Genomic DNA, 18,783 nt, shown 5'->3' on the forward strand with positions numbered 1-18,783 from the left:
TCTCTCTCTCTCTCTCTCTCTCTCTCTCTCTCTCTCTCTCTCTCTCTCTCTCTCTCTCTCTCTCTCTCTCTCTCTCTCTCTCTCTCTCTCTCTCTCTCTCTCTCTCTCTCTCTCTCTCTCTCTCTCTCTCTCTCTCTCTCTCTCTCTCTCTCTCTCTCTCTCTCTCTCTCTCTCTCTCTCTCTCTCTCTCTCTCTCTCTCTCTCTCTCTCTCTCTCTCTCTCTCTCTCTCTCTCTCTCTCTCTCTCTCTCTCTCTCTCTCTCTCTCTCTCTCTCTCTCTCTCTCTCTCTCTCTCTCTCTCTCTCTCTCTCTCTATCTATCTATATATATATATATATATATATATATATTATAGACTATATATATATGGAAAGTAGCCACAATAAAATGGCTAACTTTGTTGCAGATGTCCACATTGATCCACCTTGCTAAGACTGGCATGCATGCGTGAGTGTGAATGAAATATTTACCTTTCCCTCTCAAGTAATACCAAACTGTTGGTAAAAATTGGCTCAATCTAAGCTGCCCGCATTGTGTTGGCCTAAATAAAAGTGTCTTATTAATTTAACTTTTCAATGCTCTGCAGGTCCTTTCATTTCTCATTGTTCGTGATGCACCCTTGTCTTTCTGACCTCTTCGCTTGTGCTCTTTGCTTAGGCTTTCATCGCAATGAAGACATGAAGGCTATTGATGTGCTTCCCATCCTCAAGGAGAAGGTGGCCTTTCTCTCAGGTCAGACACATCAGATTACCACATCATACAATGACAGAACTGTGCTGCTTAAGCGCATGATGCTGCATAATTTGTTTTGTACTCCAGAAGTGACTGCCTTATGCAAATGAGCCACTTCTAACCCCACACCCCTCCACCCCCGTCCTGTCGGACGAACGTCGAATATGCTTTTGTTTCCTTGACAACCAGGTGGTGGGATGAGGAGAATATCTACTGATAGCCCAGAGTGGGATGGGGAAACAAAGTGTCTTAGAAAGAAAAGAGCAAACACATTCCAAGATATACATTTATTTTCCACTCGCTGCAATAGCACTTCATGTTCCAGTTGCCGAATTATGTTTTTAGTTAGTTAGTATGCATATCCGTGCCTGTGGAGCTTGCAGTGGTAATAATATTAAGGCTTAGTCGTTTTAAATTATATTAATTTTGATATTGAATTTACTTCATATTGGGACTATTTTTTATGCTTATTCTTCAAAAAATAATGCTGTCTTTATCAAAACATATCCTTGTATCTCAGGTCAAAATATCTGCTCTGTACCAAGAGGGAACTCTTCAGAGTACTGTATAGATGGGCATTACAACACTGGTCTGCATGAAAAAATGAACAAGAATGACATATACAAATATTTTCTTGATCAGTTTTTCACCCGGGAACACTGCGCTCTACTAACGCTTAAGCTAGGCTCCAAGAGCAATACCTGAACCGCCAAGGAATTCATAGAGCAGACGGTATCTATTAGAGAACTCTGAAGAGGAGATTTCACCTCGCGGTCGTAGGAGCATCTGGAGATAAACAAATGAGATTTAGATTCTACATCTGAAATGTCCCTAGAAAATTGTGTTAGCGATTTCGTTTAAGCAAAAAATTCAAATAAACGATGCAGGCCGGTGTAATCAGTGAATTGATGAAGTAATCGTGAAAAATGTTGTGAGTTCGGCAACATATCTTGTTGATTTATCGTTTCTTGAAACAAGTCTAAGGCACTGCTTCGATGCACCCGGCAGAGGTGCTTGTCAGTGTGCCGAAAATAGTTTGGTGTCAAGAAAAAAAACATGACATCACCTATGGGAACTTGAGCTCGATCCATGCACACCTTGACTCCTCCAAGCAAGAGTATTTATTCTGTTCAGTCCAACACTGGCATTGAAACAGAAGGTGGGAACATTTCCCCATAGCTAATCAAGCAAATGTTCCATCCATCATGTATTTCAGATCTGGCATTAAATCTCTCTCTTGAAACATGCGCAGGAGGTCGAGACAGACGAGGAGGTCCTGTTCTCACTTTTCCAGCACGAAGCAACCATGATAGAATACGAGCGGAAGACCTGCGCAGGCTCGTAGCCTACCTGGCCACAATTCCCAGGCAAGAAACACACAAAGCATTTGTGCCTACATCCGGTAGACAGCAACAATCAAAGAAACATTTACAGTAAGCGTGGTTGCGGTGCTTGGTTGATAAATGCTCTAAACCAGCATTCCAATGACAAAAGTGGTGGAGTGCATTCACTGTGACGATAAACATCTAAACTTAAGGTGCTGTACGTCAGTATTCTTTTAGGCTTACATGCAAAAAAATAAAAATAAACAATATTCTTAACACACCAATGGCGTCTTAATTTGTCTTTCCTTACTTTTTTCGAGTTGACATGTTTTCAGATTGTTTTGCTGTCCATTTCCTATAATTCTGTGAAGTTTAAGTATTCTTTCAAAATATTAACATACTCAAAGTGACTCTCGTATCATTTTGTATTTTTCTCATTTTACTCATTGCCTTAGTGAGTGGGTTTCGGTTCATGAGGGGTTTTTTTTCCTTGCGCTCTCTCTATATCTCCCTCTCTCTCTCTCTCTTCCCCCTCCCCTCGCTTTTCTATCGAGTCCTTTGGCGGCTGTGGATCTGTTTTCATAGTGAGGTCAGAGCGAGTTAGAGCAGGAGGCCCTGTGTCTGTTTTGCAATCCTAACTGGACAGATTCTGATTTAAACCTTTTAACACCGAAAAATTACCTTTTATGGACTTAAAAGGCAGTGGCACTCATGGTAAGCAGCGGTGGAAACGGAATGCTCAACTGTTGCAACTAGATGTGCTTTGGGATCTTGTAACTCCATTTACATGGTGTTATCTTGAGCAGTAGAGTTTTGCCTTTTTGTTTTCTTCCTGAGGAACTGCAATGTGACGTGGTTCCTCACAAATAGGGGTATGAAAATGTCACGTGATTTCTGATTGTGTGATCTGTCCTGCAGTGAGGAGGTGGTCAGACATGGCTTCACAGTCATCGTGGACATGCGTGGCTCCAAATGGGACAGCATCAAGCCCCTGCTGAAAATCCTTCAAGAGTCCTTCCCTTCCTGTATCCACGTCGCCCTCATTATCAAGCCAGATAACTTCTGGCAGAAGCAGAGGACCAACTTTGGCAGCTCCAAATTTGAGTTTGAGGTAGGGGGTATACATGGCTGTTTAAAAAATGCACAACTACTTCACTTGACTGGCCTGGATTTAGTAAATTGTACATATGGACATTGTATTATGATTGACTTTTTTATGAAGCTTTTCTTTTAGAAAGTTAGTTTCATATCAGTGCTAATTGCATTGCTGCTCGGTGACAGTGGCTCTGTTCTGTCCCATGTGGTCATGTGAGACTGGTATATTTAGTCCTGACCCAGTTACTATGGAAACGGGATATATAGGACATCATGTTGCATTTCACCCTAGTGGTGATTTGGACTAGGACAACCTACTACTTGTTTAAAACTAGCAGCTAAATTGAAGTTGGCATGGAACAAGTAGTATTCCCCCCCCCCCCCCCCCATCATTTAGGGCCTCTTATAAGTGTTATTACCTTCTGGCATTTATTTATACATTTATTGTATACTTATATGAAGTTTAACGTATACAAGTCAAAATAACTAAGTATGAAAATCAAAATATCAGTGTAAAATACAAAACTGTGTTCTAAGTCTCTACGTATATATTAGTTTATCAAAGTACCCAAGTTTAAGCCAAATTATAAAAATGTGTGCCCCATTGTAAGAGGCTAAACAACTAAATACACAAATGTGCTTGATTAAAAATCGGAAGGTATTGACACGTTTATGCCTGAACAAAAAAAATGTATATATATATTTTTTTAAATAAAAGTGATTTCATCAGCTGCTATTTCTACTTTAAAGTTAATACATACAAAATTGAGATAAACCGGGGCATATGTTGTGCATTTCTATCATTTATAAACCGTACACATGTAATTCTTGGTTTGTTCCTCTGTCTAATTAGCGATGACAATGCCAGTTACATGAAGTGCCTGGAATGTTTTCACACCTGTCCAAACAGTCGCTGTGAAAATCCACACGAAGCTCTACATTCTTTGTGGTGGTGAAGTTTAACTGTGGGAAATATTTTGACATATTAGAGGTTTGTTTTTTTGGGGTTGTGACGTGGTTGGTGATTGCTGTCCTTTTAACCTTCATTCTGTTTCTGTATGCTTTTTGACCCCAACAGACAGTAATGGTCTCTTTAGAGGGTTTATCCAAAATTGTGGACCCGTCCCAGCTGACAGCAGACTTCGATGGCAGCTTAGAGTACAACCATGATGATTGGATTGAGGTTTGTCTGCTTTCTCGAACCGAAAACCAGCATTTAGTTCACACAAATATTCGGAGTTGAGATTTAGACTCACTCAACATATATTTCCAAGTTTACATTTTTTTTTCATTTTTCCATAGGTGCGGCTGTCATTTGAGACCTTTGCCAGTGATGCAGCTCGAGCTTTGGCACGCCTGGAGGAGCTGCAGGAAACTCTGTCTCAGAGAGATCTCCCACGGGACCTGGAGGGGGCTCGGCGGCTCATGGAGGAACATGCGGCACTGAAAAAAAGGGCCACCAAAGCCTCAGTGGAGGAGTTGGACACGCAGGGACGCAGGCTACTGCAAAGGCTGCAGTCTCAAACTATGGGAAGCGGGACCGGTGTCGAAAGCGTGTATGGAAACCGAATTGGCGGTGCGAGTGGAGAATCCAATGATCACCACCATGGCTTCTACACGCATGCAGATGCTCACAACCTAGGAGCTAAAGTGACTAGTTTATTGGATAAGCTTCACGGGACGCGCCAGAACCTGCAGCAGTTGTGGCACATGAGGAAGCTAAAACTGGACCAGTGTTTCCAGCTGCGTCTTTTCGAACAGGATGCAGAAAAGGTCAGCATGCCTTTTATGTACTTTCAAATAGGATGACACATCGTTACTGTTTGTATCAGTCATGAGATCAGTCAAATTTTCGCCAAATCTTCATGTTATTTTGGAGCTTCTGGAAGACATGACTTCACTGACCTCCATATTTTTAAGTCTGTCGAACAGTTTTGATAAGCATGCTGGTTTAAGAGTAAGAATACCTTTATTTATCTTAGTAATGTATTGCTTGCCTGATTGTGGTCACTGCAGACAGAAGAAAAAATACAGTATTGTTTTGATTAGATACTCCTAGGTATGATCAGGCCCGCAGTGGTCAATCTGGAGCACAGGAAAATTTCTGGTGGACCAGGCTGGATTATAGGCTGTTAGGGACTGCTGTCACCACACTATTTTATCCATCCATCCATCCATCCATCCATTTTCTGAACCGCTTGATCCTCACTAGGGTCGCGGGGGGTGCTGGAGCCTATCCCAGCCGTCTTCGGGCAGTAGGCGGGGCACACCCTGAATCGGTTGCCAGCCAATCACAGGGCACACAGAGACGAACAACCATCCATGCTCACACTCACACCTTGGGACAATTTAGAGTGTTCAATCAGCCTGCCACGCATGTTTTCGGAATGTGGGAGGAAACCGGAGCACCCGGAGAAAACCCACGCAGGCCCGAGGAGAACATGCAAACTCCACACAGGGAGGCCGGAGCTGGACTCTCAAGTGGTGAACTGAAAAAGACTAGTATTAGCCATTAAACTCCTGTGCTGAAAATGACTCCTGCGCCGGCTCTGGGTATGACTATGTGTGTAAAAACAGTGGAAAATGTGAGTGATTGCATGTTTTTCATCAGTATTCCATGAGAGTCGAGTGGCATGCGCAGAGCTGATAAATGCAGCTATAAGCGCTGCGCAGAGCTGTGGGGAAATGCAGAGGCCTGCTGTGCAACGTCTCAGGGCTGTAATTTAACACACATTTCCATTCACCAAGCACGTCAACGTGAAGGGACCCACTGACACTGATGCAAGATTGGCAGCATGCCTGACATGGTGCATACAGGTTTTGGAAAGTACTTGCATTTTGGATAACGCACACTTGAAATGCTATCACAACATAACAATTAAAATAATAATAATAACAGCACTGTGTGTAATGGTGCTCTTTCTGACCTTTTAAATTGAGAAAATGAAAATATATACATGTATACATCTACACATACTGCACAACGTGCATTTTTCTTCTACCTTTTGTATTGCAAAATCATCTCTTAAGTTTTAAGACAAAATAGTTTTGAAAATGCATACATCTGTACTAATCTTTACTTAAAACTGCAAAAGCAGGTCACTGAAATTTCCTGAAAAGTGCTTGAATTTGGCTCTTCGGCTCTTGTCTCATTTCTCCTCACATAAGATCATGCAATTGTCGCTAATGTTGTGTACAGCTTGTACTTACTGTCGTTATGCTCCTGGTATCAGTGATTGTTATAGTTAGAATCTTTCGTAAAGCATTTCATTCAGCCACTTCTTAAAACAGGGCACATTTGGTCCATTGCAGGGCCTTCACCAGACCTCAGTCTTAAGGGGAGCACATAAAATTCATAGCAGGTCTCAATTATTACTGCCCTACAAACAACTGCATGCGTGCGTGCACGTGTGGCTCGAATCTACGTGTGCAAACACACATCCTAGTACATGCTTCAAACCTACGTTGTGGCTTGAGAGGCTGTTGCACATTAGATTCCCATCAATCAAACAAAATGCCCATGTTTCTGTAGATTTCCAATGTCTTAGTGATAAACATTTTAACACTAGCATTTCTAAACCCAAAAATAGAACCTATGATCATAGGGGAGTTCTGCTAGTTATTCACTGATTCAAGTAAATGAGCTGTCTTCACACTCGTGTGCTGACCAAATATCACCTGAGGCTATTCTGCAGAATACTGTAGGAAATCCAGCTTTAACAAAATATCTTGTTTCAGTGGAGTAATGTATTAAAACAGTAGACTCACAAGAATATTAATTTAACAAAACAAAAAGGCACTTCAGTCTTGAGTTTTCGTTCTCATAATTGTTTTCTTCTCCATCCTGTGTTCCCCCAAGGAACAATTAAGGAACTCAGTCAACTTTGCATAGCGTCTCCTCATACATTTGTTAGTTTTTTTTTGTTTTGTTCTTGCGCGTGTGTGTGTGTGTGTGTGTGTGTGTGTGTGTGTGTGTGTGTGTGTGTGTGTGTGTGTGTGTGTGTGTGTGTGTGTGTGTGTGTGTGTGTGTGTGTGTGTGTGTGTGTGTGTGTGTGTGTGTGTGTGTGTGTGTGTGTGTGTGTGTGTGTGTGTGTGTGTGCGTGTGTGCGTGTGACACTGAAATATATACCTGTATGCGCGGGCTTTGCACTGTGACCTTTAACGTGTGTCATCATTGTCGTCAGCTCAGATTTGTAATCGTAACACACCTCTCGGTCTAATGACTTCAACCACAACGATGAGAGACACACAAATTAAAGGGATGTCTTATTGTTTGCTTCTTCAACTGGGGCTTAATTCAATCCCATTTTAGCGTCAAACACTTTTCTATGATACGCACTTATTTAGGACCATCTTTCGAAATGCTTCTCGCTCCAAAAAAGTTACAATGACAAACCTACTGCTCTGTCCCTGCTTGGATGAGAGCTGTGTGCAGCAGCGGAGACGTGTCTCTGGGTGTCTGCGTGTCAGACGAACTGGATCGCAACTTAAAAAAAAAAGTGCAGCATTGTTAAATATAAAACTAAGCTGCTACTGGACTATTTCACAAGATATTTGCACATTTGGATTATGTTTTAGCTTTGTGCCCTTTAAATGTTCACAAAATAATTGAACCAATCTTTTTCAATCCCGATCATGCTCTTCCTGTGGACTAGTGGCCAATGATGTGACTTGGAGTCCTTAAGGACCTGGGTTCAAATTCAGCCACTTTGTGGCAGCACGGTGGACGACTGGTTAGCACGTCCGCCTCGCAGCGCAGATGTGCCCGGTTCGATTCTGGCTCTGGCTTTCCTGTGTGGAGTTTGCATGTTCTCCCTGCCCCTGCGTGGGTTTTCTTTGGGTACTGTTTACATTGTTTACATAAATGGAACATTCTGAATTGTCACTCGGTGTGATTGTGAGTCATGAATGTTTGTCTATATGTGCCCTGCGATTGACTGGCAACCAGTTCAAGGTGTCCCCCGCCTATTGCCCAAAGACAGGTGGGATGGGCTTCAGCACGCTCACGATCCTCGTGAGGATAAGCAGATTAGAAAATGAATGGATGGATGGATGGATGGATTGATGGATTTCTGATCACCTTATGGGACTGGGACATCCTTACAAATTAATAATCATTGTCCAAGTTAACATACTAGGACTAGGTCACCTTTTATCCAATGATAAAAGTTACATTAAAATAAAGAATAATTTCCTGAAAATCGAGCCTCAAGTGGGGGCGGGGCATAAGCAACTTGGTGGACGGGCACAGCCCCCAATGGCCCACCCTTGGTGATAGGTCTGGTCCATAGTGTCGCCTAATTGTTTCTAATTCCCCTTTTTTTGTGCGTAGATGTTCGACTGGATCATGCACAATAAGGGGCTTTTCCTCACCAGCTACACAGAAATTGGGGGAAACCACCAGCATGCTGCCGAACTGCAGACCCAGCACAACCACTTTGCAATGAACTGCATGGTAAGACGCTGCCTGTGTTGTGCAAATGTATGTACGTACACCCCCCAACCCACACACACACACACTCTCTCGAAAAGCTGCAATCGCCAACCATCATCATTACTGTCATTCACAGTAACGAGTAACACTCCGCGCTCACACAAACACACACACACACACTCCCTCCTCTTCTCCGTCTTTCTCCCAAACCCTTCCTCTCTCTTTGGCTGTGACTTGCCACTGTGTCTGTCCTGTTATTCAGCTGTTTGCCACTCAGCCTCGCTCTGTCATATCTTATCACAGCTCTGTCCCCATAATTGACCCATATTGCCAGCCTACCCCTCCCAAAGCGGTGTGCTGCTCTTTGCTGCCCCTGTTGCAGAAGCCAGTCGCAAACTACTCAAGGACATGAGATTGTATTGACCCTGCGCTGCAACACGATTCTGCTCTGCTTGTTCACATTCCAAAAAAATCTGAGCCCAATGCATATTCTCAGTGTAACGACAGAGTGTAAAATCAATGTTGATCATGCATTTTGAGCAATCACATGTATGTGTTTGAATGTTTCTCACATAAGATCTCATGGGCCGCAACGTGAGGTACTACTGCAGTAATTCATGTATGATGCATCCATGATATCAAATTCAATCCAAGAACAGCATTCTCAAATCACTTTGCTCAGTTTGTCTTCTAATCGTCTACATGTACAATTCACAACATAGAGTTAAATGTCTTATATTGGATTGAATCATAATCAGAATTTTCAACAGTTTGTGTGCGCGAGTGCGTGCAGAACAGGCCACTCAAGATGTTCATGTGTGTTGTGTTCTAAAATCATTGTCTCCTTGTAATTTGAAGTGTTGAAAGGTTGCTTAACTTTTAACTTTTCATCACAAGCTAGAACATCTGCACTCTTATTCGTACAGTCACACTCTCGCATTAAGATTGAATTAAGTAGTCAAGCTGATATGCGTTCGGATATGTTACTGGTCTATAACTATGCATTTGTAGTACTTTTTGAGAGGTAGCACTTTTGAAACCACTCTTGTGTAGGTAATCCGAATGTTTTAAGGTGTCAATCAAACCACTGGATTTATTTAAAACCATTGCTAATGGCCTAAGGGGCAAGCAACAGTGCCTAAATCCTCGTGCTCTACTATGACTGGCGTGAAGGTACCCATGCCAGTGAGTAATGTCAGCTTGAGCCCTCTCCAGCAAAATTGCCCAAAGCCAGTTGAGTTAACACTATGGGTCAAAATGAAACAATTGCTCCTGAGACAACAGTCGTACAAAAGACAGATGGGCCTGCAGTATAAACGTGTTCATATAAGAATAAAACACACACACAGGCTCGTTCAAAGTGACCACCCCTTCTCCCACCGGAAGCCGCGTTTCCCTTTCCTGTGGCCTTCGTGACTGAATGGAAACAGTGGGTGAAAGAACAATGCGTGAGCAAGTGTGTTTGTTTTATGTTGTTACTGAAGCTAAAGCAAAACGACAATTAAATCACTGATGTTTTACAGTTAACACTTTGCATGTGTCTTTTAGAGTCACGCAAATGATTTGTAATTGCCAAATAGATATGCAGCAAACATCTTTTGTATGTGTGAATTTCGGCGAGACTAACAGCGGTTTTTTAAACCTTTGCCACTGACACATTTTAGATGTACCGTAGAGAAAATTGAATATAATGGAGGAAGACTTTGATAGCGTTCTGCAACTGAAATAGATGTGATGGGATTGTGAAAATTTCCAAAAGAGGTTTTCTGTAAAATTATAGTGCCTGACTTCACAGTGCAGAGGTACCGGGTTCAATTCCAGCTCCGGCCTCCCTGTGTGGAGTTTGCATGTTCTCCCCAGGCCTGTGTGGGTTTTCTCCGGGTACTCCGGTTTCCTCCCACGTTCCAAAAACATGCGTGGCAGGCTGATTGAACTCTCTGAAATTGGTGTGATTGTGAGTGTGGATGGTTGTTTGTCTCTGTGTGCCCTGCGATTGGCTGGCAACCGATTCAGGGTGTCCCCCGCCTACTGCCCGAAGACAGCTGGGATAGGCTACAGCACCCCCCGCGACCCGAGTGAGGATCAAGCGGTTCGGAAAATGGATGGATGGATGGATTATAGTGCCTTGGCAAAACACCCCCCACCCCCGCTCAGAAAAAAAAAAAACATGCTCATGTTTGGCCTGAATGTCCAATTCTTTAGTTCACTTACAACACAAGTCATTACGCTTTCTGAATGCCTCGTTGTCTCTGTCTTCTTACATTTCCCGCTTTGACTTGACCCCTGCCCTCATCAGGTTTAAATTAGGAATACCGGCGCCCTCTCCCTACCGCAGCTCTCTCTTGATCCATCAGTTTCAGATTAAGCCTTTACCGCCGGCTGCTTTCTAGTCGTCCAGCCACTGTTATTTAATCTCATTCATAATGTCTTACAGATGGTACAAAAGGCCTTCAGGTGCATTGGTTGCAACCTGGGAACTCTATGCCCCTGTTTCTCTCTTGATGTCTGTGTGCATGTGTACGCAAAGCCCCCCCCAAGTTTCTTGCAGCATTATGCCTTGAAGCCACCATTCATAAAATCGCTTCTCCTTGGATGTTTGATTTGTAAAATTGTATAATAGGATTAAAGTTCCTCTATGCACTGCTGTTCTTTACCGACTGCTGTGTGTTTGAGGACTGTTGGACTCCACAAGTGCTCATGTGAGCTTAAGCTTTAAGCATACTGCTGCTTCACAACATCACGCCGAGTGCACCATGGTTGACACCCAGTATCTAGACTTGACTTGGCTATAAATCAGTCATGCATAACATCGCATTTTGTCCTAACATGAGAAAATCTGTTCCCATGCTTTTCGGTTCAGAACAGAGTGCATCACTGATCCCAAATGGCTTTATAGTTTTGATGGAAGCTCATCATTCAGGAAGCAGAAACCGCCCTGTGCTTCTTTGGGGGCTGTTGTCAATATTTTGTTAATCTTTCCTTCCCATTGTGATCAAGACAAGCAAAGTAAGAAGCCTAATACGCGCCAGGAGCAGTAATTGAATCGAATAATGGGCTGTTACCAGTGTGTTAATTAGTGTTCGCTGATCTGTGCGTGCCTATCTACACCCAACAGCTTGAATCCTCGCTCTTTAAAAAAAGAGAAAAAAAAGAGAGAGACATTTGAGGGGCATTTTTTTTTCTTGTTACTCACATGGGGGAATGTGTCCCATGTTGATTACTTGTCCCAAATATGTATGCAAACATGCATGGAGAAGAATTGACTTGAACTCCCTCTCGTTTTGCTTTGTGCTATGCGATTCCATTTGTGGCATGCAAAATAAATGCCACATACTTTAGGGTTTCCACCTCCCTTGGGTGCATGACTTTTTTCTTATCCCTTTCTTAAAAATGCTTGAATGTCAAGCTTGCATTTACAAATGGTAGATAATTAAGGACTAAAATGAAACGTTTGCATTAATGTGTGCGTAAAAATGGTTTTCCTTCTTGTTTATATCCCTCCATGTTTTTGTGTTTCAATGGAATCATGTAAAATCATTTAGACATAGACTTCAGAAATATCAAATTCACGGCTACCCTTAAAGTGCTCGAATTTTACCTTCAAAAATAAAATAACAAGAGTCCAAAAAGTACACTTTTTATCAGAAGCACAACATCACACTCGCTCAGGGGTGCCCAACCGGTGGATCGCGGTCTGGTCCCAAGTTGACCGCGAGAGGGGTGTGTGTTATTAATATTATATAAATTTATGTTAATGTACACTGCACCCCATGCATCCGATGACTATCACTTTAACAAAAAAAGAAAACATTTTAAAAAAGCAGGTCACCATTAACCTACAGTGGTGCTTGACCTACATCACCGGCAGTTATGAGCAGTCAGCAGTCTGCAACTGCAGCTTGCCAAAACGGTACATGCAAGCTATCATAGTGATGTTCATGCAGTTAACACTCTGCCAAAGTGTGTCCCATGGCTCCGTGTCAGGTCTCCACTAAGCAAGGCAGTGATTTCCTTTTCACAAACTCACTTGTACCTACTTTATTTGTTGTTGTTGTTTTTTTTTTTTTTTAAGTGTGCGTATGTGCGCGTGTGCGGTAACGGTTCGATCGGGGGAGATTGGCTGCTTGAAAAATCAATCTTCGGTCAAAAAAGGTTGCGCACCCCCGTTTTAGCTTCTAGGCACAGTTAAAGTGGACCAGATAAGCAAACATGACAGGACTCAGTATGTGCTGATAGCAGCTGTTGTTTATATTTTACTGACATAGCCTTGATTGTGCAGCGTTTTAATCAAACAGCAGTGTCCACTCTATGTTGTGCCATCTGTTTTCCATCATAATTGATTCAGAATAAGAATACCATCAGAGACGACACAAAATACTCGCCCGCAGTCATTCCTGTCAAATTATAAATGTCATCCAAAGCTTTGTTTTCTTACGTACCGTACTCTCTCTCTCTCTCCATGTTCACAGAATGTGTATGTGAACATCAATCGGATTATGTCAGTAGGAAACCGGCTCCTGGAATCAGGCCACTATGCCTCCCAGCAGATCCAGCAGATTTCAGGCCAGTTGGAGCAAGAGTGGAAGGCCTTCGCTGCAGCACTGGACGAACGCAGCACCCTCCTGGAAATGTCTGCCAGCTTCCACCAGAAGGCTGACCAGGTATTCACATGCACATGCGCACATATACACACACACGCGCGCACAGTAAGCTAGCTATCTAACAGTCACAGAAAATTTCTATTTGTGTATTTGAAGGCTTCTAACTTATTATGAAAAATACACAGAAAAAAACAATAAAGCAGACTGTCAGATGCTTGCATGATGGAGAAAAAAATTATAATCTTTATAATTAATCAAGTATTCTCAGTCCCAATCAAACCAATTTCAAAGTGTGTTGCCCACTGTTAAATATTTGGGGATGTATGTACATAGAAAAAAACAGTACTTTACTCTTTTTCTGGCTAAATTAATTGCATTCAACTCGTGTGTGTGTGTGTGTGTGTGTGTGTTCTTTATCTCCTCAGTACATGAGTAAAGTGGAGCCCTGGTGCAAAGCATGTGGTGAGGGAGAACTGCCCTCAGAACTTCAGGACTTGGAAGACACGATCCACCGCCACCAGGGCCTATATGAGCACGTTACTACTGCGTACTCCGAGGTCAGCACACATATTCAGACCCACTGTACTGAGCTCATAAAATGCAAGCGGAGATACTACGTAGGCTACAACCGGCACGAAGCGAAATCATAATCACCTACAGAAAGATAGAATATGTCATGCTTGGCTGCGATAATGATTTTTCATTAGTAGCAGGGATCACAATTTGATATTATGTTAATTATTCGTGTATTAGAGACAATGTTGGATTATGTGCTCCATGAGAAAATTTCAGACAGTAAAAAAAAGCAAACAGAAAATCTCCCATTTCAGCAACCATGCTAACCATGCTAACTACATGCTATCACAACAATAAAAATTGTTGCACACTTTTAAAGACAAAATCACAAGTAGCTGATGGCGGATGGTTGTTTTGGGTAGCTGTCATAATAATAGTGATTTTTTTTTTTCCCACGCATCTCAAATTACATCTCACCTATGTCAGGTGAGCCAAGATGGGAAGTCTCTCTTGGACAAACTTCAGCGACCTTTGACCCCAGGGAGCACAGATTCCTTGATGGCATCGGCGAACTACTCCAAGGCAGTACACCACGTCTTGGATATTATTCACGAGGTGCTCCATCATCAGAGGCAACTGGAGAATATTTGGCAGCATCGCAAAGTTCGCCTTCACCAACGTCTGCAGCTGTGCGTTTTCCAGCAGGATGTGCAGCAAGTAAGCAACACTCATATTATGAGATAAATGCAGCAATTTATAATTGATGAGTTGCTGTCTTACTCGGAACGGTGAGCGTTTCAGTACCGGAGTGCAGAGTGCATGATATAGAGGAAGACTTATGCGCTTTCTCCGAAAGGGAGATCATCTGTCGACTGAGCAAATCGCTGTGAGACAGTCTCAGTGGCCAAGCTCTTACATCAAAACTACTCAGTTAGTGTGCGGCACCTTCTCTCTTTTCTACCCTTCGGGCATGAACTCTTCTGTTGCTCTCTACCCCCTCCCACTCTCATCCTCAATCTCTTTTATGCAGCATCTCAATGAATCTGGCTTGCACATCTTCGATCCTGCCTGCTTCTATTCTGCCACATCTCTATTCTGCCTCTCATCACCCTTCTCTCTTGGTAGTGGTTTCCATGGCGATGCAGTTTGCTGCCTCATAGTGTAGGGGTGGGGTGCGGGGGGTGGGGGGGTTTAAAGGCTTTCAGCGCCATTGCAGTCGGGTGCACCACCTACTGGTTTTAAAACTGCACTGCATTGTTACAATGTAGTTTGTACTTTAACCCATATGCTGCAGTCGATGTAAATCCGCTTATATAATGCAACATACAATTTTACAAAAATGGTAAAAATATTATTCCTGAATATTTATTTTACTTTCAACCACTCGACATGTTCAGTGGCATCAGCGCTATACATACACATATACTTCAGATGTTTTTTCTTTGTATTTTTGCCCTCTATGGACAATAAAAGCGGTACTGTGCTATGACCAAAACATAAATATAAATCTATATACTGTATAGATAACATTCATTCATTCATTCATCTTCCGAGCCGCTTGATCCTCCCTAGGGTCGCGGGGGGTGCTGGAGCCTATCCCAGCTGTATAGATAACATGAATTGGAATATTTCATATAACACAATTTTTATGCTTTGTCTTTGATTTAAAGGTGACAATACACAAAAATCAACAAAAATTGTAGAAATTGCAACACATGGGTTAAAATGAAATGTATGTCCACTGTGTGTTTTAAGGTGCTAGACTGGATAGAAAACCATGGTGAGGCTTTCCTGAGTAAACACACTGGCGTCGGAAAGTCTTTGCACAGAGCACGAGCGCTGCAGAAGAGACATGAGGACTTTGAAGAGGTCGCGCAGGTGAGCTTGAACAGTCCACGTTCAGCTTTCAATCAATTTTTCTGTTTGTCTATTTATCTATTTATGTCTGTCAATTCAAATGAAACTATTGTTAGATTAAATGTTTGTCAGAAACTGTGGTATGAATAATAATATATCTATCTTGAAGTTGGTTGCTACAGATTTTCCAGACGGTCAAAAGTACATGGGTGATTGTTCACAATCTTCATGTTACAGAACACCTACACGAATGCTGACAAGCTGCTCGAGGCAGCGGAGCAGTTGGCTCAGACCGGAGAATGTGACCCAGAGGAAATTTACCAGGCGGCCCACCAGCTTGAAGATCGCATCCAGGACTTTGTGCGACGTGTCGAACAACGCAAGGTTCTGCTGGATATGTCTGTTTCATTCCACACGCACGTCAAAGAGGTGCGTCCTGTTATCGCTCTTTCTTCGCACAGTTTTGACCCCTTCACCTCCATCCATCCATTTCCTCATTCGTGTCACGGGTCAGCTGGAGTCTATCCCAGATGACTGTGGGAGAGGTTGGGTTTACCCTGGACTGATTGCCAACATGCATTCACATTTACATTCAACACAGAAGGATAATCAGAGTCTTCGATTAACCGAACACACCTGTTTTGAAATGTCAGAGGAAGCTCGGACCAGAGGCAAGAGTCAAACCCAGAACTTCAGAGCCGCGAAACAGACGTCTGAACGCTTCAAGTGTGAAACGCTAAACGGTTTCATAGTATTGCCATTTCTCACTGGATTCAACAAACAAAATGTGGGTCTCTTCAGCATAAGCTAATATTTTATATACGCTGTCTGAAGAAAATCAAATGTAAATTCTTGGGCAGGAAACCAATAATGACGTTTTCAGAAGATCACAAGACTCTTCATCCATCTGTAACCATGCTCTCAGAAGTCAAACTTATGCCAGTTAAATCCAACTAGAAAAATGGTATTATGAATTTCTGAGATGCTATATGGTATGACAACAAGACAAATTAATTTTTTATCACACGGTAAATGCAAATCTGTGTTTTCTGGTTAAAAAAGAAAAAAGCAGTGGTAGCATGGTACGTGTCTCTGGCCCAGATCCAAGAATAATAGTAGTACTAGCATCAATATTTACATGTCATGCATAATTACATGCTCAAAATGTGTGCTGTTCTTGCTAGTTAACAGTCAAGCTGTCTGGAGGAATGTTTTTTGTTTCTTTCTGACTCAGGCTACCTCCTCCAGTGGTTATATCAATGATGCACATCACACATTTAAGTGTCCAAATTAACCTTTTCACACTGACAAAGTACCTTGCTCTGCATGTGTTAACGCTGGACCCTGTTTTCACTAACCCATAAAGACAGGCAGAATCACAGTATCACAGTGTTAACGAAGCTGAGTCTTTAATGTCCATATGGACTAATCGCCTTCATCCCATCTGTCAGCTCACACCAGTGCAGGTCAGTGTATGTGTGCGCGTGTGTGCGGTTGTGTGCACATACCTGTTGGTGTTCATAGGTGAATGATTCCAACTCGTTTGCTGCTATTGGATGCTGTACAGCAAATCTAAACAATTAAAGTTGGAATCAAGTACACAGATCAAGTTATGGCAAAAAAAAAAACACATCTAGCCATTCTTTTTCATGACTGTTGGTCGTCATTTTTGTCACTGGTGACCCAGAGCCTATCCCCGTACACAACAGCGTGTGAGTTGAATTTCCCCTTGATTGACTATAATTTGGAAAATAAAATGATTGAATGTCCCAAATATTGTTAAATAAATATATGGTGTTATTTTACAGAGTAGAACGGGTACTTACACATTTGACTCGATCAGACACACACGGTATTCGTATAATTCGTGTTTTAGGCTATCATCAATGAGTCGACTCGTCACGATGATGATAGTCGGCGAGTCGTTTATATATATTGATGATTTGTTCCTTTCGTTTGCCTCTTGAAACCGCTACTCCTGCTGGCTTGTCTGTGACGCACAGGTGCGGTCGTCGTAATCCAGAACAGCACCCAGGCTCAGTCACGGTCTATCTCCATTCCCACACTCGCGACCAAGAACAGAGTGTTGTGTTTATGAACTCATAAATAGGGACACTCATAGTAACAGAGCGTGACATATTTGCCACAAGCCCTTAAAGGCAACGCATAACAATAAAACACATAATCCAACTTGGTACAATATACTATGTTACGGTGCTATTTTATTTGTATTTTTTTGAGGTACCGGTACATACTTCATTTTGATTATGTAGCTCAATTTACTACTTTTACTTGATACATACTAATGAGGCAAAACTAAACATTTTGTTTCAATACAAGGCTCAACAAAAACATTCAAAACCAACACAAGGTTTATTTTAGTTTTCTTTAGCATAGTAGATTTTCCATATTATACTCATCTGATTTCACTACCTTCAACATCCATCCATCCATTCTCTGATCTGTTTTATCCTCACAAGAGTCGCAGGATGTGCTGGAGCTGTATTCGGCCAGGAGGTGGGGGAAACCCTGAACTGGTTGCCAGCCAATCACAGACCTTTAACATTAAAAGAAAAATGTTTTGTGCCAGAGAAGAGTGACATTTGTTTACAAATATTTCCTTTTGTATTTATAGTTTCATAGTATTAGTCCAATTCTGCGTTGTGTGTGTGTGTGTGTGTGTGTGTGTGTGTGTGTGTGTGTGTGTGTGTGTGTGTGTGTGTGTGTGTGTATATATATATATATATATATATATATATATATATATATATATATATATATATATATATATATATATATATATATATACAGTATATATTGTTCCATTTTCAGCTAATAATGTTCCATTTAAGTTGCATGATCATTTATAAGCATGTCGGGAATGCCGGTCCAAGCTGCAAAGTTTAATCAAAGTTGAATTTAATTCAAATCTTTCTCATTAATTTCTACATACCAATTCAAGCTGGAAGCTTAATGATGATTATACAAAAGCAGCTGCTAACTGGTGCAATGTGCTGCGATTTACATATATATGATCTATTAAGTTGACTAAACGCGAGTATTAGTCAGTGAGCAAATTAATATTTTGCCAATGCCCTAGTCTGTCGTACTATGCACTGAGAAGTTGTTTGTATTTTCTTACACACACCTTCAAAGTGGGGGCAGAATTCTCTTAACGGCTCCCAGGGTGATTCAGATTGAAAGCGCATATCAATCAAGAAATG

At 41.9% G+C, this 18,783-nt stretch overlaps 1 protein-coding gene across 2 annotated transcripts in view; it reads left to right on the forward strand.

Moving 5' to 3' along the window:
- triob (trio Rho guanine nucleotide exchange factor b) overlaps positions 1 to 18,783 on the forward strand; it is a 97,838-nt gene that overhangs the window by 30,036 nt on the left and 49,019 nt on the right. For both annotated transcript variants that reach the window (XM_052066399.1, XM_052066398.1), the window contains exons 3-13: positions 657 to 731; positions 1,984 to 2,098; positions 2,975 to 3,167; positions 4,230 to 4,334; positions 4,454 to 4,924; positions 8,484 to 8,606; positions 13,055 to 13,246; positions 13,612 to 13,743; positions 14,189 to 14,419; positions 15,458 to 15,580; positions 15,797 to 15,988. In XM_052066399.1, coding sequence (XP_051922359.1) covers positions 657 to 731; positions 1,984 to 2,098; positions 2,975 to 3,167; positions 4,230 to 4,334; positions 4,454 to 4,924; positions 8,484 to 8,606; positions 13,055 to 13,246; positions 13,612 to 13,743; positions 14,189 to 14,419; positions 15,458 to 15,580; positions 15,797 to 15,988 — 1,952 coding nt within the window. The remainder of the gene's footprint in view (positions 1 to 656; positions 732 to 1,983; positions 2,099 to 2,974; positions 3,168 to 4,229; positions 4,335 to 4,453; positions 4,925 to 8,483; positions 8,607 to 13,054; positions 13,247 to 13,611; positions 13,744 to 14,188; positions 14,420 to 15,457; positions 15,581 to 15,796; positions 15,989 to 18,783) is intronic.

Source organism: Hippocampus zosterae, chromosome 5, assembly GCF_025434085.1.
Source record: "Hippocampus zosterae strain Florida chromosome 5, ASM2543408v3, whole genome shotgun sequence".
Lineage (NCBI taxonomy): Eukaryota > Metazoa > Chordata > Actinopteri > Syngnathiformes > Syngnathidae > Hippocampus > Hippocampus zosterae.